General features: G+C 35.6%; 1 protein-coding gene across 1 annotated transcript in view; it reads right to left on the reverse strand.

Moving 5' to 3' along the window:
• PTGFR (prostaglandin F receptor) overlaps positions 1–18,801 on the reverse strand; it is a gene marked incomplete at both ends in the record, with an annotated part of 42,574 nt that extends 23,773 nt beyond the window's left edge. Inside the window, one exon of the mRNA XM_084241591.1 lies at positions 18,004–18,801. Within this exon, the coding sequence (XP_084097717.1) occupies positions 18,004–18,801 (798 nt within the window). The remainder of the gene's footprint in view (positions 1–18,003) is intronic.
• Positions 18,802–20,714: the final 1,913 nt, after the last annotated feature.

A 20,714-nucleotide genomic window follows, 5' to 3' on the forward strand; every position in this document is an offset into this window, starting at 1 on the left:
AGATTTTGCAAGTCCTGTGGCATAAACAGGCTACTGAGTGACAGATGAGCATATTTGCAAGATAAAGGTTGTTTTACTGTAATTGAAATTCTGAAACTGCCTCCTCATGGTATCCTCTGGTTTTAATAACAGCCTCACTGGTCCCTCAAAACAATCAGCAATGATTTCTCTTCTCTGGATGGGACTTTAACATTGTGGTGACAGAAGACAGGGGAAAAACACTTTCAAAGGGTAAAAGAATTATGTACAAAATTTAGGTTATTTTTAATATACAATACCAACTAGCAGAGCTGCCATTTTTTTAACTTGTTATTTTTTAATTTACTCAGATAAGTTAGTACCCATTTAGGGAGGTGATTAAAGACATCAAAGATTTCCCATGTCAAGAATACAAGAATAGAGTTCAAAAATAATTCTTTCAGTCATGTTTGTCTATCTCTACAAATACAACCAACTCAGTGTCTGCTTTGTCTTCATATCAGAGTTCCTCCTCATGAATCCTGACTTAAATCTAAAGGTTTTTTCATTTCAACTAAAATATCAGTTTTTTAAAAAAATTATTTAAATTTTATTTTTATATTCCCCACACAATTACAACCCCCTTATTTTGACCCCAATCCCAACTTTCCCCACCCCCCACCCTCTATAGAGTATCTCTGGTTCATAGTTGTTTGTTGATTTTGATAAGTTCTCTAGATTCCTTCTATGAGTGAGACCATCCGGTATTTTTCTTTCTGGCTTATTTCGCTGAGCATGATCCAGCGCCATCCATGTTGCTGCAAATTGCATGTGTTTATCTATTTTGAATGCTGAGTAATATTCCATGGTGTATATGTACCACATCTTCTTGATCCAGTCATTTATTTTTGGGCATTTGGGTTGTTTCCAAAGCTTAGCTATTGTAAACAGTGCTGCTATAAACATAGAGGTGCAGGTGCTCTTTGGAATTGATTTTTCTGTGTCCTTTGGGTAAATACCTAGGAGTGGAATTGCTGGATCATATGGAAGCTCTATGTTTAGTAGGTCCAGAAATCTCCACACAGATCTCCACAGTGGTTGGACCAGTTTGCACTCCCACCAATAGTGCAGGAGAGTTCCTTTTTCTCCACAACCTCACCAACATTTGTTGTTGCTAGTTTTTTTTTAATATGTGCCATTCTCACTGGTGTAAGAGGGTATCTCATTGTAGTTTTGATTTGCATTTCCCTGATTACAAGTGATGTTGAACATTTTTTCATATGCCTGTTGGCCATTTGCATTTCTTCTTCAGAGAAGTTTCTTTTTAGCTCTTCTGCCCATTTTTTGACTGGATTATTTTCTTTGTTTTTGTTGAGTCTCATCAGCTCTTTGCAGATTTTTGTGATCAGTCCTTTATCATTAGTGTTGTGTGCAAAAATGTTCTCCCAGTCGGTGGGGTTTCTCTTTGTTTTTGTTATTGTCTCTTTTGCTGTGCAGAAGCTCTTTAATTTGATGTAGTCCCAGCTGTTTATCTTTGCCTTCACTATCACTGCTTTGGGTGATGTGTCTGTAAAGATGTCTTAATACATGGCCAATGATGCCATGAAAATGCTAATTACACTAAATGCAAATGATGTTAAACATATAATATATTGGTTAATCCTCTGAGCACATAATCATAAATATTTTTCATATCTGAAGAAATACACAACTGAAAATAGAATAAGAGCTCAATGGTTAACACTGATAAGGTGCTAAGAGCACTGGCAGGTAGTGGGAGTTATAGATGAAGATTTCAAGTAAATTAATCAACACACACTACAAAACAAAATTTCCAAACAAGAACTTCACTTCTAAAATGATCATCAGTCTAAAATAATAGTTTTAGAGTTCTATACTTCAAAAATTCTACTCATTTTTTTCAAAATACAATTTTTTAAAAATAAAACCCTTATGTGACATTCCCATGTAGTTAATGGCCATAGCTATAAGGATGTTGCTCCTTCATTAATTTCATTTGTGATTAAAGAATTCTAATAGATGAGCTCCATTTCCCTTGAACCTTTCCAAATACTTTACCAGACACCACAGGAAACAGAATAGAAATATCTATGACATTGACTTTCTCTAAGGGGGCCCCTACCCATTGACAGATAAGACAACCACAATACAAACAGGGCAAGATTTAGAATTAGATATTATGACTTATCGATAAAAAAAAAAATGTGGGCAAGAAAAATAAGAATGAGTTTCAAAGAGAAAATTATTACAAATGTGAAAAAAAGAAATAAAAAGATTTTAGAATTATATTTCCTCTAATAAAAAGAATAACAGATGTGAGTCAGTGTCATTTACTCCAGTAATATATTCTTCGTGGAGAGCCAATTTGAAGCCGCCAGCCATGTGTATACTTATACACATAAGTGTGTCTAAATTTCATGTTAAAAAATACAACTTCAAGAACTTTTGAGAGGAACCAGTGTTCATATATGAGTGTCTATAATTTAATAACAAAAGCATTCCTTAATGAACTGTTTTTACCTGTCCTTAAAGTCATGACGGCATGTTTATCTTCCCACCTCTCTTTAGGCTGGTAGGGGTGGTGGGTCTGTCTCAGAGGAGGGAGGCTTGTGCCCTGCTTTCTCCCTCTAACCATCACCAACAAGGCTCCCGACTTTCCCACAAATCCCAGTGGCTTTCACTGGACAAGAAGAATGAGGTTAATTCCAAAAATGGAGATGCTCATCTTTCCAACCAAAACATTTTTGATTGTTTGGCTCTTATTGGAGAGTGGGAAGTAGAAATTTCTCAGGACTCATTGGGTTCAATTCATTTTCTTAGTGCTTGAATATACTGGGCATCTTTAAGAAATCATGATGATGCATGATTTCACATTGATGGCCTGTTTGACTTTTTATATTGCTCAGCAGATAAATAATCTCTAAGTAAGTTGAACTGATTTTAACTTGTGTTTTTGACAGCCATGGATTCAGTCCAAGTGAAAAGTGGCACCATTGTTGTGGTTACACCTTAATGTCAATTCACACTCAAGGGAGGTGATAGAGACAAGAACACTGAATCCAGTAAAATTGGTTATCCATTTACTTGGACAGTCAAATACAAAATGGCTTGCTAAATCATTCATGTGGAAATCTACATCTATCTAAAACTATCTAAGTAAGCAGACTGGCTTTTGTAGCATAACCATTTTGCTATACCGACACATTCATAGTAAGCAATTAGGAGAAGGTCAATAGCACACAGTGGAAATTACTCCTAGCAGATGGCTGCCTTTTCCAACATCCAGGAAAGCTTTTAAGGAGCTGACTTTAGCATCAGTATCCATAGATCAGCCTGATGATTGTAAGAAAATGAACTAAAAGGCAAAGATCTCCTCTAAATGTCGTGCATTTAGAACAGCTTGGTACTTTTTTCTCAACTGAAAGCAAGAATTTTTTTAAAGAAATATATTTTATTAAAGTAACAGCATTATTTTGTTATGTAAGTTTCAGGTATGCTTCACTGTAAATCATATCACTGTAAATCAACATATTCTTTTTTTTTAAGATTTATTTATTTTTTATACAAGCACTGGGTATAGTCAGAAGCGTGATAGGGTAAGAGAATTCACCAGAGCCAGAGCAGGGAGCAAAACAGGCAGAAGGACTGAAGTACACTGCTGAGGGGAGCAGCGGGAGGCAGGAGAGGTCTGCGCGCCATGTGGGACCCTCGCTGATGGCCGGGGATTGAATCTGCGCTGCAGAGGCTGCGGGCAGCTTCACAGCCAGTGCTCAACCGCTGCGCCACCAGGGGAGGCCCGTAAATCAACATATACTACATCAAATTCACCAGTAAAGGTCCAATTCTATTCATCTATTAAAAAAGATGAAATCTTGCCTTTTGTGAAAACATGGTTAGAACTGGAGATGATTGTGCTAAGAGAAGTCAGTCAGAAAGTGAAAGACAATTATCAGATGGCACCTTTTCTACGTGGACTATACATAACCAAGCAAATGAACTGAAAAAAAAAATCACAATAAAAATAACTCTTAGACTCTGCAAAACATAACAGTCACTGGAAGGAGAGGGAGAGGGTTGAGGAGGGAAAGGAAGGGTTGAGGAGAGATCCGAAAGGCACTGGAATGCTGGTGGTGGGTGATGTGAGGCTGAGTATTATAAATCAATGATAAATCAAAACATTTTATTATAAAAAATTAAAAGTCCAATTCTATCCTTCATCATACTATTGGCCCCTTATCAATTCTTTATTTTTCTTTAAAATAAGAAAGAATTTGCCTCGGCTGTGTTTGGAATTCCAATGGAGAAAAAAATCACCACATCAAAATCACCTTATACTATCAAGTTCATAAAAACTATGGAATGTTTGCAAATTATTTGGCATGTCAGGCACATTCTTTATTTAGAAACAGTATATGACAGAAATATTATTATTACAATAACAAGGCTTGCTCTCAGTGTAAGATAAAGAAGTATACATGGCAAAAGTTTTAAAGTTGAGAAAAAGTTTGCTTTACATCTGTAAATGGAGTATTAAAGAAAAATGTAACAGATATGAATTTTTAAAAGTGATGACATTACATTGAAATCTAACTCACTTGAAATCCACTGAAAACCATTAAAATACAAACAAACTAATAAAACACAAATGTGTGAAATAATTCTAAGTAGTCATGACATTATTTGACAGGACAATTAGAAAAAAGGAGGATTATATAGATAATAACCTTTATTTACTAAACATGTACTGAACTTTGTGAAAAAGGAGAATGCAGATTCTTTCCAATGTCCATTGAATATTTACAAATTATGATAAAAAAAGAAATTAACTAACTTGAAAAATTAAGATTTATAAATTTATGTAAGAAATTCTTAAACTATTAATCTAGTCAAGCTTCTAGAAAGACTAATTTAAAAAGAAAAAGTTGGTAAAATAATCATACATAAAACTGTATGCATGTGTATATATAATTTGTATATGTATAATGACTATAGAGAATATCTTTATAAGCAAATTGTTGGTATAAGAATTTGCTACTAAATTCATACACTTAATGAAATTGATTAATTTCTAATAAAATATAGTAATGTTAACTTGAGAAAAACTAGAAAATTCAAACCAAGGAATAGAAAACAACCTTAAGACTCAAAAAGAATTGAAATAATGCCAAATCATCACAAAACAGCTAACATCAAGCTTACTTCATTATTCCAGTAGATAGAAAATAAATTTCCCTAATGCTTTTTAAAACTAGTATAATTCTAGTATTAAAAGCATAAGAAATAATAGAAGGAAATTGTAGACCAATGTTAGTTCTTAAATACACAAATTCCATGAACTCTTTCTCAAAAATATACATACAATGCCTAAAAAGAATGGCTGCCTAAAGATGACTAAAAACTTCATTAGTTAAGAAAATGCAAGTCAAAGTGCAATGAGTTACCACTAGATAGTCACCACAGTCATACCAAAAAAATATTAAGAAAATAAGTTTTGGTGGAAATATGGAGCCATTGAAATCTCATGCATTTCTTCTAGAAGGATAAAATCATAAGGCCATTATGGAAAACAGTTTGGAGTTTCCTCAAAAAGTTAACCATAGAATTACTGCATGACCCAGCAATTTCATCCCTAGTTATTTACCCAAAAGAATTGAAGACACATTGTGCAAAAATGAAAAATGATATAAGAATTATATAAAATAAAATATTAATTAAAAAAAAGAATTGAAGACAAGTGTTCAAACAAATATTTGCACACAGATATTCAATACAGCACTATTCAGAATAGCCAAAAGGTGGAAACAACCCAAATGTCCATCAATTAATGAATGTATGAATAAAATATGGCATATCCATATAAATGAATATTATCTCAGCCACAAAAAGTAATGAGGTGCTGATGCATACCATTATGGAAGAACTTTGAAAACAGTATGCTAAGTGAGAGAAGAAATAAAAAGCTACAGATTATAATATTACAGTTATATGAATGACTCAGAATAGGCAAATCCATAAAGATAGAGAGCAGATTAGTGGAGCACAGGGAGAGGGACTGGAAAGCACTGCTTAATGAATAGGGAATTTCCTTTTAGAACAATAAAAATTCTGGACAAGATAGTGGTGATAGTTGTATAATACTGTGACTGTATTTAATGTCACTGAATCATACCCTTTAAAAATAGTGAATTTTATGTTACATGAATTTCATAATAAAAATTGACTTATCAAGATTAGTGCTTTTATATTTACATGAAAAGTAAACAAAAATAATATTTTATTTTACAGCAGAAAAAGTTTTAAAATCCTAAGATAAAAAATGATGAAAAACACTGTTGTAAATATATCTACAAAATTCTTATTTAAAACACAACATCAACAGTAGAAGAGATAGATCATGGTCACAAACAGGAATATGCTATATTGTAATCCATAAATTGGGCACCATTCTAGATGAAATGTGAAGAAGATGGATATGGTACTTAAAGCTAACAAGATAGAGTAATTCGTTGGAATAAAGTTTTCAGAAAGATCCAAACACATTTAAAAATTCCTGCATAATAAAGGTAGAACTCTAAAACAGTTGCAGAAAGAGCATTCAATGATTTTAGGACAACTAGTTTTGCATTCAAAAGAAAATTCGTATTATTAACTTGCAAGCTAAACCAAAATAAACTGTGATTTTATTTTAACTATAAATGTATTAACACTCTAGGTGCATTAAATTGTACTAAGAGCTATAAATGTACAAAAATATAAATATAAGAAGCGAAAGTACAAAGTGCCAGGAAAAAGAGATGGATATCGGTACCATCTTAGTTTGAGAGAAGCATTTCTTAATATGAAACAGAAAGTGGTAACCACAGAAAAAAAATATTGATTTATTCACCACTTCTATAAATTAAAATATAAAATTAAAAGGCTGTCAAGGAATCTGGAAAAACAATCCTTTAATAACATAGTTGTTTTTATATATTAGCTTATCTGTTCGTTGTTATCCAAAAAGTGGGACTGCAATTGTATGGGGAATATAAAAATAAAATTTATTAATTAAAATAAATAAATAAATAAATAAAAATAAAAAAATAAAAATCATTTACAAATACCAGCACATTCCCAAAAGAAAGGGGATAAAGCCCAATAACATAAGAAAAAATTATTTACTCTATTAATCAAGTATTTAGCCAAATACATTTCCCTATCAGATGAGAAAAAAGATGTACCCACAATGCTAACAGTGATTATCTCTGGACAGAGGATTCAGAAAGCTTTAATTAGTAGTTTACTGTATTTTTTAACAATAAAATTTTAGAGGTAAAGAAAACTGCTTTTTAAAGTAGCACAGGGGAATACACAAAATTTAGAATGCTTCAATTAGTAGATGTTGATGGAAATAAAGGAGGTCCTTCCTTTCCAACTGAATTCCTACAACATGAACATGTCTTTCTGCACCCTACACTTACACTCCAGCTGTCTGCTGCCCTCCTCGCCTTGTCCCTGGCCCCTCTCCCCATTCCTGCAGTTTTGTCTCTGTCATTTGAGTGGATTTTATTTTCCTTGTTTCTGGTCCTCTGCCATAAACATAAATGCAAGAAGCAAAATTGGCAATATGGAATCATAACAATGACAACTACTGGTGCTGCTGCTACAGCAATGCCATTACATACTACTTACTAATGTGCCTTTGGGCACAGAAGATCCACTATTACTTAAGTAATTAACCCTCTTCCCTATCCCCAGGCAAGGCCAGAAAAATACAAATAGTTTATATATATATATTTATATTTATATATTTATACATATATATATCCCATATCAAATATGGAAAGAGAAGACAAAGGAGATGCATGTAAGACAGGTTGGAAAAGAGAATGCAAAGATCATAGTTAAAATGAAGATGCCAGAGAGTATGATTCCTAGAATTTAACCCAGGATTATTTTCCCAGACCTTGTCTTGTGCAGCCCCTTCCACCAGGAGAGCAAAAGCTCAAAGTGGGAACAAATCACTGAGTATATTAGCAAGTAAATGTTGCATAAATGAAAATTTTATTTTCTTCATTTATATTATTATGTTCACAGCAGTTTGTTTTTCTTTATTTACAGTTCTTTCTAATACTCTCTTAACCTAAATTCCTAGAGTTGGTGTTTTCTGTCATGCTTCTTTTCACCAAATTTGTGGATTTTATCCTAAGAGCAAATGCGGAGCAGGGACCGATGGTCTATGGTGGAAGATTATGGGATGGGTGTTTTGGTGGTGAGTGTGGTATGGTAATATATACATCTAAGGAGGTTGTCAACATATGCTACTAAATCATATACAGTGATGTAAACTAATGTTACCTCAATTAAAAAAAAGTTACAAAAAAAAATACCAATAGCAGCTATCACAATGGAAATCAGGGAAAAGTATAAGTCAGGACAAAGGAGACACTTAGTAATAAGTGTCTAATATATATATTGATTGTATACAATATACATATATATTGTATACAATCAATATGTATATATACAATATAATATATACATATTATCAATGATGCACACCTGAAACTTCCATAATGCTATAATGCAATGTTACTTTAAATATAATAGATTTAAAAGATAATATAAAATACCTAATTTTAAGATATTTATTATCTGGTTTCATTTTTCTACTGCTCATATTTCATTACTTGAAAAAACTTCTAGCATTTAATATAATTTATTATGACCTTCGGTATTTAACCTTATTCAAGTCTATTCCAAATACTGAAGCTTCTTACAATACATTTTTGTGTCTCCAGAAATTATATACATTATTTATTTTCTACTAAGATATTATCATTTACATTTTTTAGCTTTGGGTCACATTTTTTCCAGCAATTTTTCCTTCTGAATAATACATTATAGAAATGTTTCCCTTTTAGAACTTATCAAAAATAACGTATCACATCCAAAACAGAATACATGCTATTTATTCTGTTATAACAGAAAACATAACTGAACATCTGATTATTTCAGCTTCCTATACATGTCCTCTTTTTTCATTTTCTATAAGTATAGTTACTTAGGCCATAGATAATGTGATCAGTTAAATTGCAGAAATTGCTACTGTAGTATCTATTATACTGTCTGACACATGGTAGATACCTGATAAATACTGTCAAATAATTAATTTGCATATTATCAAATTGGAAGTGATAGCTTATTACTACAGCACTTATTATTCATTTAATAACAAATTAAAAAGTGCCTTTGAGGTCACGGAAAAGTCAAAACTAGCAACTGACCATAGAACTGAGGCATACAGCAAAGGACGAGGTAGAAAAGGGGACAAAACAGGGGAGGGATGAACACAAGGGATTATGGGGATGTTTCACAAGTGATACAGTGGCAGGAGAACTATGAGTACTACAACAATGTAAGAAAAAAATTTAATTAATAAAAAAAGTGTCTTTGATCATGTCACAGGCATTATGGACAGTCAGCATTAATATTTAATAATAACAGCAACAATAATGATAATATAACAACAGGAGCATATGATACTACATCAGTCACTATTTTAATTTACATATATTTATTTTTTAATCTTCACCTCAACCCAATAAAGTGGGTAATATTACTATACCTATTTTACAACAAAATTGAAACAATTTTTAAGATCACACAGCCAGGAAGTGGAAGAAACAGGAATTAGACCCAGACTCTTAACTATTATACTTATATTGCCTGTCTAGGGCTAGTAGCATAATGTTAAACAAGGTATGTCTTTTACTCCAATTAAGATCAAACCTTTAAAGAGTGTTTTCTTTAATTCCCTGGAATCCACAACTCCAAGCATAGTGCCTGAAACAACAGTTTCAATAATTTTGTCTAACTTTAACTAATTTAATTCCCATGATCTATAAATTATACTGTATCAATTATTATAATCACAATTACAAATCATTAAATTATTAATTTTTATTCAGATGAGAAGAATAGCAGTGAGACAGTGAAATAAGGAACTGAAACTTCCAGTAAAAAAGTCCAAGACAGGGCCGCCCTGGTGGCGCAGGGAGTTAAGCACAGCTCTGTGAAGCTATCCGCACAGGGAGCTACCCACATGGCACAGCAGACCTCTCCTGTCTCGCCTGCTGCTCCCCTCAGCAGTGTATTTCGGTCTGCCTGTTCTGCTCCCCACTCTGTCTCTGGTGAATCCTCTCTCCCCTCCCCAACACCTCTGGCCTGTACCCCAACTCTTGTATGCATCAATAAACAAAACTTTAAAAAACAATGTCCAAGTCAGTTTTTAAAAGTTATGAACTCTCTTTATTTCCACTGCAACCAAATCCTCCTCACTACAGAAGAAAATGGAAAACATCTGAACTGAACACAGATGATTACTTTTAATTGAGATGGTGGGTGGCAATAATAACAATAGACATTTGGATTTTGTTGAGCATTAGACAATCACTCTATTATGAAATTGTAGGGAAGTCAAATCATATTTTCCAATCATACTTCTGGATAAGTACTATTAATATTATGACTCCCAAGGATGTACAAAATTGGCTGAGAGTAATTCTAGGTCAGAGTTAAGAGGTGAGTGAGCTAGGACCCTAACACTGACTTGTACTCTGATTAAATACACTACTCTCAAGGAAGCTTGATTTGGACGATGAACAAAAAGCCAAATCCTTTTACAAATCCAGTCAGACACACTCGATTTTTGAATTTCACATCTGAATTTTATTTGGGGTTTCAACAGCTTAATATGAGTGGGGAAAAACACCTCCTTGTCTGTATAAAGCCACAATTGCATCCATTCCTTTGTGGCATCACCCAGGACAGATAATGGAAAGGACAAATTTAAAAGTTTTAAAAGATAAAATTTGCAAGTATCAAGGGACAAATTTCTCCTACTAGAAAAATTCCTTTCTAAGTATAGATAAATGGCATTGACATATCAGGGAAATTTTGTTTGACTATAAATCCCTTCCAAAGAAAATGCAAATGAAATAAATGCATTTTTATAACCTGTAAGGCTAAGTCTAAACCAGTAGTTAAAACTGGAAATTTGGAGATATTTGGGACACATCAATGTCTTAAAATGTTCTTCCGATGTGTTGGGGCTTAATAAAAATCCCGAAACACATTAAGCCAGATTTTTATATCCATGAGGGTATAAATTTAATCCACATGTTTCTGATTCGTTTACACTTGAATCATTCAAGTAATGTTTTTGTAAGTGCCTTCTCAATGCCCATGATATCTTTGGGCATTTTATAAGTATTTCCTCTTTAAAAACAGGAAGACATGTTTTGCCAAGAGTAAATGAACTTAAAATGATGAAGTGTTCCAGTCCACTATGCACATCTACAGCAACACATTTTTACATAAAATCTCAACCTAATACTGTTTATTTAATTGACTGACCTTTGCTAGGCCAATTTCACCACACACTTCATGAAGAGAGATGATATACTCAAATTAGTTCAATGCCGAAGGCCTATACAGAGCTCAATGTATTCTGCAAATCACACTATAAATTTATGTGTAATATACTTTATATTTAGATAATGTATGAAAAAATGGATTTCTGCAAGATTGTCTTAAGCTGAATTCCTCAGGAAAAAGACATTGAGATAAGAGTTCTGCATGCAGGAAGTTTTCTGGGAAACGTGAAGTGGAAGGGAAGCAGGATTGGCAGAGAAAGAAAAATGGAGCTGTGATGCAGTTGTAAGAAAGTCAACAGCAAGCTTTGAGGCATGGATGGCCTTCAGAATGCCCCAAATGAGGCAAGCGGGCAAGTGCTCTGTGTCCTCACATCCAGTTGTTCAGGCGTATAGGCTAATGGTGGAGGAGTCATCACAACATGGGTGAGGCAGCACCCTTTAGCTGATGCAAGACCCACCCACAATTGGATTTGGGTGGTATATCCCATTGTCCACTAAAAAGTTCTGTTGACTATAAAGCCAATCCTCTGTTAATATAAAAATCTACCCAAACTTTTAATTAGCAATACTAATTGAGAATTATGTATTCATTCAATCAGCGGCTAAAATTTTTAGGTAAGCAACCCCATTATAGAAAAATGTCAACATTTACATAAAGATTACATAACTTTTACATAAAGATTTTATTTTATGACAATAAACATTTCAGGAGATATTGAGATATTTACCAAATAAATTTCCTCCTCTTCTTTCCTGACATGATCGCCTTAAAAATAAAACACCAACAAAAAAGAAATACATTCTTTGGAGGTAACATTGGCTTAACAACACCATGTGTGATTCAGATGGATAGGATAGCGCCTTTTAGGTGTATGTCACCATACCACATACACCACACCAAGGCACACAGAGATCTCCACCATAGTCTACTGGGTACTTTTCCACACTTTGTGTTGGGGTAGGAGGGATGAGAAAAGATAATGGATAATGTTGAAGATAATGAGGCAAAAATCATGTTGACTAAGTTATATCACCTTATTATATTTTTCCTTTACTTTCTATAGTTCCCATTCAAAATTTTATTCATTTGTTTATTCATTCAACCAACATTGGCTCATGGCCTACTCTTTATAGAAACTAAAACACAACCAGTAACTTAGAACATTGCCATAAAGGACCACTGAGACTGACAGAAGGAACTAGCATATAAACAATATAAAAACAATTACTTTGTTTTTATTATCATCATAATAAAATAATAGCAATCCTAGTATACCTATGAAATTCCTCTGGATGGTGACAAAATTCCTAAATTCTAGCACTAGATTCAGAATTCTTCAAGACTCCTCTTCCAACTAATATTCCTAGGGAACCTCCCTTCACCCTTTCATACCATTCCAATCGAAATCCCAATTGGAAGTGTTAGAAACATCCCTGAAGCCAGCCAACCAAGTCCTGACATCGTAAGCAGAGTCCAAACTAGAAATGAATGCTGTATCTGAATACCACACTCACCTTTAAATGGTAGTTACTTAGCAAATACTTATTCACCACACTATGGGAAAGCCACTGGTCTAGTAACTGAGAAAACAGCAATAAACAAGTTCCCTTCCTTCAAAGAGCTTATACACTAGAGGCAGAAGCCAAAATACAACCAAACATACAAACAAATGTTATAGACACTGCTGCTAGGTACTATGAATAGAAATAAAGCAAAGGAAGGAAAGAATACCTTTTTTAAGATAGCTTAGATAGAGGAGGGAACATTTAAGAGAGGTTAAGGAAAAGCACCACATGGGTGTGGAGCAAAGTATCGCAGGCAAGAGAAAACCAGGCTCAGGGACAGGAATGTGCTCCCACATCTAGAATCATTCTTTTGCCACCTACTGTCATAGACCTCAGACCATTTTTCCCAAATGCAAAAGCAGCCCAACTCCTAAGTCAAACTACATTAATATAACTTTAAAACATTCCTTTTCTTCTGAGTATGAACATTTAAGTTGGATGTATCTAAGTCATTTAAGAATTTCATGGAAGTAGAAAACAGGCATCATCTGTTCCTTGTCCAGATAACATCATTGCTGCTTCCATTTTCCAAAAAAGGGAGCACCTCCACTTCACAAGAGAAGCTAGCTAAAACATTCTGTGACACTATCCTCTAAAAGCAGTAAACCAAGAAAAGAGCAGAAGGATTACTTTCCAAAATCTGATATGAAACTATAAAGGAGTCATTTTGCTTTTAATTTTGGAAATCCATGTCATTAGGTACAGTTAGATCCAATGGCAGATTATTTTTTTTAATTTTGGAAATGATTTACACATATACATATATAGCTACATGCTATAATATTTCCCACATTTCCTTTTCACTTAAATCCTATCAATGTACATCCATTCACCATCTTTGAGTAGAAATAAGAAGTGCATGAGATACATCGACACACAGATTTCTATCACACATTCTTAAACATGATGATGAGAGCCAACCTTTCAAAGAAAACAATCTGCTCTAATGGTCAAAGTGTTCTATGATGTCCAGTTGCTCCCTCATTTGCCATTAGCTCTCTAAGTCCTGTTCATTATGATGCTAATACCTCTAGTAGTTCAGTCCAAGTTCAATTAGCCATCCAGTTCTTTGATTTACATCTGACAAACATCTTAGTGACCAAATGTTTAACAATTACATAAGAGTAACAACCTTAAAAAATCAAATTCAAACACTGAGTATGCAAGAGAATACATTTCTTGGGTAAACTCACCTACATAGAAATCATTTTTTCTTCATAAACTTTATACTTCTTTTCCCAATTCAAAATGATCCTCTATCTTTAAAGAGAAGGTAAACAAAAGTATGACCTTCTAGTAAAAGATTGCTGAAGTTTAATCGTGTCATAAGCCCACAGTTGCTGACTTGGGGAACAGATTAAAAATTAGCATTTGGTTTCAGTATTTGCTTAATTAACTCTTACTTACAAATCTCAGAATTCACATGTTGGTCAATCATTTGCAATCTCTTGACATTCATGCCACTTAAGTTACAGTCAACCAGTCAACAAGTATTTATTGCTCTGCCAAACTAATGAAATAAGCACAGTAATAACAATAAATTCCTTTTAGGGTTACATATTCTAGAAATGGAACATTAGAAATGAACCATTACTTGTACAAAAACAGCAACAATGAATATTAAGACAATGTTGACTTGGAAGTGCTAGGAAATGTCTTTTAACCCCTTCTAGAAACATAAAAAATACGTCTTCAAGACATTGATTACGGAAAAGTGATTAACCTAAGACATGTATTTTATAATTGCTATTTGATTCTCAAAGATTTTTGTATTAACCAATTGTTAATGGAATTGTAAACTATTAAGTGCCTGTTATATTTTCCATATTTTTCAATTGGCATTGTAATTAAATGGCATAAAACTTAAGTAATTAAGTGACATTAAAACTATGAAACCCAGATACTATAAAATTTAAGAAGCCACTAATATGTTATATTTTATGTTAATGTGATGACTGGACTACATTTCTAAATCTTAATTCCTAAAAACAAATATACATTTCCCCCCTTTGGAAAAAAGAAAACACATTTTAAAAAAATACCACAGGGGAATTTTAAGACAATTAAACTATACTATATAATACTGAAATGTATCATAAGCAGACATATGTCAGCATATATTTATCAAGTGTACCATACCAATGCAAGTATGATGGACAGGATAAGACATGAAGAGGTATATGTAAACTCTGTGTTTCCCATTTATTTCTCTATAAATCTAAAGCTACTCAAGAAAAAAAAAATCCCTTAAAAAGAGAGTAAATTCAAATATCATGACATTCTTACCTTTGCATTGGTTAAAATTCAATCATAAAATTAAGAGTATCCCTTTAATCATCAGCTACAAATTTAAATCATTTGAAAAAATTATGCCACTATTGATAAGTAGTTGTGCTATCTATACTATCAAGCACAAACATATCATTACATTGCTCATTTCCTCTTTTTAGTGCCTACATCTGTACATTCATTTCAGTTGGAGTCTTGAAGATGACAGAGAACGCAGGTCCAAGAGTGTGCTGATGGACATTCAAATTACAAATCCAACAATTCATATAAATCAGTCATAGAGAGAAGGCATATAGTTTAAAGGAAGGCAACGCACTAGAAGCTGTCTATGTTATAATACACCTGTGGGAATCCAGAAGAATGATTTCAGGGGTATTTTTTTTAAATACACTTAAATTATGGTGTGAACAGGAGAATGATGGTCATTTACATCGATGCAATTCCTCCTAGGCATTTAAAGGGAAAAAGGAGAAATGTTTGAACCACTATAATAGTATCAGGAGTAACCTTGGCATTTCCAAGACTGAGTTTTTTTTGTTTTTGTTTTTTTGTTTTTTGTTTTTTACGAGGGTTCCATTTAGAGTTATCTGATGGTTTTAAACTAATGTGCCCAAGGCACTTGTGTCCAAACCACTAAAGTTATAAAACTTTAAGCTAGAACTTGCCATGAAGACCTAGGTCTCCACAAAAGAAACCAAGAATGCAAAGAATGCTTGAAACAACTCAACCTATCAGTCCATCAAGGAATATCTGAAGAACACTTACTACTCCTCTAACACAGAAATAAGGCTCAAGTTGAAAAGCATTGAGGAGTATTGATACATTGATGTCACAGCTGTATTAACAATTCATAGTTAAATAGAATGTAGAACTCAGAAAATATTTCATGAAAGAGAAATTATGTTTCCACTAGGAAATATGTTCGAAATACATGTTATGTCTATTTTAACAGGGAAGGAAGCCAAAATTTGAGGATAAACCAAAAGCAAAGCACCAGCATATACTTCAGTTGTCCAGATTATGTCTCTCTTGTTAACAATGGCATTGTTACACAAGGTTTCTTCAGTTATGATCTTCATTTTTTTCAATTTCTTTAAACATTTTTTAAATATTAAACAAAATTTTTTAAAACTCTTTTCTCACCATCTTCATATTCCCTTTCTGACTTCCAAATCAATTTCAATTCTGTGCAGACTCACCTTTTACTTTAAAAAAGCTCCTCTATTTCAAAGATTATGGAAAAAAAGAAAAAGAGTATTCAAGGAAATTGCCTTTGTCAAGTTGCATAAATTAACCTCTGTAAGAATGAACACTGAAGTAATTCCAAGTATTTATGGTGCTGCTATTCTGATTCAAACAATGACACTTCCAAAATACTAACAACAATGCAAACCAGTAGTACTTCAATAAAATATTAAACAAAAAACACACATGCTGTGAGCACAGATGAGACACCTTAGGCTTCCTAAACTGACAACAAACAGACCTCAAATTGTTGACTGCCATGGACAACCCAGGTAGGCTGCCCTTGGCTGCGTTCCTAGGACCAATTCGGGATTATAGGGGGGGGAAATTGCAAAATGATTTAATAATTCAAAAAGTTTATTCAAACTATAAAGTAATATTATGAAAACAAATACTGAAAAATATAAACTATGTTGTAAAATAAAATCTGCCAGCATAGGACATGTCTGCAAACAACAGTCCTTACAAACTTTTCTTGTATCAGGAGCAAATATTTGAAAAACGGCCTAGGAAAGCTGCACTTGTAAGAGTTGCCTTCACACTAAGGAGCATGTTATGTCTACTTTGTCTCTATCCTTTGCCTCACCTCCAGCTCTGCATCCCCTCTATGGATACAAGTGTACCCTTTTCCCATTGTTACAGAAAACAGCATAAAAACAATCTAGTTGCTGTTGGTACCTACAGAGAGGACTTGTTTCTCTTTCCTGGCAAGTTGTCACTCTTTCCAGCACAAAGTTTTAAAGGGAGTTAAGTTCATAATTATCAATTGTAAGTATTTTCTTTTGTCTTCTATGTGAAAAGTAGTATGAATGACTTATGCTTGTTATGTTTGTTGCTAATTCCTTAATTTTAGTCCTCACTTCCAAATAAAAATACCAAGCTGTCAAATATAGCTGGCTTTTAAGGGAGAATAAAATGAAAAGAGGAGGATTCCTGCCTTTGCTGTCAATCACATCTGCCTGCAAGATGAGCTGGCATGTTCTTCTGTTAGTAGACTAGTGATTTATTTACCCAAACTATCCAACTATTTCAACTCACCACCTTCCTTTCTAAGCTTTGAAGACCCCTGGCACTAATATGCATGTCTATCAATTAAAAGCCCTTGTGACTTTCTCCTAAGACTTACTGAAGTCCATTTCAATAACATTATATATGGTCTCTCCCCTCCCACATTTTAGAAACTATAACATATTAAAAATATATTATTTCCTTAAAATTGTTTTACATGGCACTGCAAGACAGTAAGCCTATGGTTAGAAATGTTTAGCAAATCATTTCTTTTAACTCAGGGCTTGAGGAGAAATAATCACTTGTATCATAAACAGATGAACTCTAAGCCAGAACTTAAAGCTGAAATTAACTTTTGAGTAGGAGTAAAATTCATCATTTAAAAGAATTGAACACTGTTTCCCATCAAGACTAACTAACAATTTTGAAAATTACAACAGACCCTGTCTTGAACATGAAAAAACAGAAGTCAGAAATTGTCTAAACATTACTCTCTTACCAGAAACGGACTCCAGCAAATGCAGGATACACACATGATAGCCAGGAGCTGGATGACCATTTCCAAATGATGAGACCTGCCTTGTCTGTGCTGTTGACTTTTAAATTTAACTCTTAAAAGTGTAATTCCTGTGATGGCATTGCACAAAAATGAAACACCCAGGGATAAGAGCCCCAGAAAAGAAAAAAGCAGAAGGTAAAATCTATCTTCCCAGTCTTTGATGTGTTCTGTTTTGTAGAAACACCAGGTCCTCGACGCTTGAATTTTATAGTCTCGATGCCCAAGGATGGGCAGCAAAGCTATGAAAACAGCAAACAAACACACACCACTCAATATCATTTTCACATGTTTGGATGTAATTTTCGTAGAATGAAATATCGGTTTGGTGACTCCAATACATCGCTCAATGGCCATCACGCTGCCTAGAAAAAGTGGGCACAGACCAGAGAAAACCATGCAGATGCCAAAAATACTGCAAAGGATGTTTGATTGGTCAAAGCGGATCCAGTCTTTATCAGAAGCATATACAAACACTGCTATCGCTCCATTGATGAGGTGGCCAAAGAAGTCTGTGATTACTAGGCCACTAGCCAAAAGCAAAAACGATGCCTTGGACTTCTGTCTAAATCTCTGATATGCCTTCATGAGAATAGCAATGGCAAGGCTGTTTGATAAGATCCCCACTGTCATGAAGATTATTGAAAAAAATACTGAAAGCCGGTTTTCCGTTGGGCAAGTTGTATTTGAAAGGAGGCCAGCTGCAGGAGACACTGGCTGTTTGGAATTGTTCATGGACATTGTTGTGGAGATAAAAGCCAATCACTCAAGTCATCTCCCTCTCAAAACATTGCAGACTTGCAGTCCGGACATCTGTAGCATAAAGACAGAGGAATTATGAGCACCGTATAAACTGCTCATCTGACATTTAAGACTGAAGCGCCCCGGCACCCTGTGGTGGGAATCAGATTTATCTGGCCTATCATAAGCAAGGTTGCATCATACTGAAAACAGCCCACATCTGCTGTGGTTCCACATTTCATTTTGAAGGTAAAGAAGCTGCCAAATTGGAGACCCCATGGTTAACTCTATGGATCCTCTACAAATGGGCACCTTCTCCTCCTGACACTTCACTGACACCCTACAACTTTCAAGTTTTATAAAATCACTAAGAAGATTAGACTTAACCCAATAAAGTTTCTTAAGCAAAATAGTGTAGATGACCTTTTAAAGCTTCTGCTTTTTTTTTTCTCTGATGCTGACTTTGACCCCAAACCACAAATCACATAAATCATTCCTTAGGTGAACTACCAGTTTGTCCAAATGGAAAGACAATCCTCTCTAAACGTTGGGAAGAGGCAAAGTGGACCAACAAGTTCCCTGATGTTAAGTGGGCCTCTCTGAATAAGTTCGAAACTATTTTATTTTGATCAAGTTGATCAACTGACAGCAAACTGCATGCATCAGTGACCCGCAGAAGCAAAGAGGTGAGTCTCTAGGAAGATTTTCTGGTTTAGCTTCCACCTGTGCAGAAACCCTGGCCGGTGACAGAGCAGGCTGCGGACCTTGCTGTCTCTGCACGTCTGCTTAGATGCCCTTGACTAAGTCATAGCCTCGGGGTAGTAACATCCAGTGAGAAGTACTTATTTGTCGCTTTCCCTAGTGTGTTGAAGCCTGAGTCACAGACACTGGAGATCCAGGACTGCAGTCACCCAGTCCCCGAGCTAATTCGATTGGCGTTTCCCAAGCAGCTTTCCGGGAGGCTGGGGATTCTGGAGCCACCCTTTCCTGGGATGGGCCCTAGAGGCTCCCCCACTCCCACCCCGCCTCCCTCCACCTCTGGCCCCAAGTCGTCCCAAGGGCGGCCACGTCCTCCAAGTCTTACGCACAGCTCCACTTTCGCTGGTTACTACCCCTCCGCCCCCACGCCCCTGCTTGCAACATCCCGCCCAAACCTTCTAGCTTGCTAAAACTTTGTGCAATTGCTCAAAAGCCAGAGGGGCCAGTTTCCCTCACACCCCGGGGGGCGCTAAAGTTCAGCGTTGGCTTGGGTGTGGGACTTGACTTGTAGCCGGCAGGAAACGAGGGATCTTTCTCTCTGCCAGTCTCCCTCTTCCCAGAGACCGCTTTGCACCGGGACCCCAATGAGCTCAGCTCAGAAACGGAAAAAGTCAAGCCGAGCACCCTTCTCTGAGGGTCTCCCCAGCTTGGGGTATCTGATCTCAACGTGTCGCCAAGGGCAGACTACCGTGTCCTCTATCGCGGGTGACTGCAACTGCTACCGGTGTCCCGGTGCTGGAGTGATTAAAGCTCATCCCGCGGCGCCCCAGTAAGAGCCTGCGGTTGGAGGGGTAGTTACCTTGGCATCCCGGGCCGCCGGCAGAGCTCTCGGCACAGAAGAGTGAGCGCGCACCCGGTGCGCCATGGCGCGCCCGGCTCTGCTCCGCCACCGCAGCAGCAGCGGGTTCCTCCCGTGCAGAGCTGCGCGCCTGCCCCGGGTCCCGTAGGGTCTCGCCGTTCTCCCTCCGCGCGCTCCCCCAGAGCTGAACCTGCCGGGCGCGCTCCTCAACTCCTATCCCTCCCGAGCTAGCGCGCCTTGGGCGGGATGGAGCGCGGTGACCTCCACCCCTTTCTCTTCTCTCTCCTCTCCGCCCCCTTTTTCCTGAACCCGCAGTCGGACCTGGAAAGACGAGGGCAAAGTGCTCGTGTGCTGT

The sequence above is a fragment of the Talpa europaea genome (genome assembly GCF_964194135.1).
Source record: "Talpa europaea genome assembly, chromosome: 9".
NCBI classification, from domain to species: domain Eukaryota; kingdom Metazoa; phylum Chordata; class Mammalia; order Eulipotyphla; family Talpidae; genus Talpa; species Talpa europaea.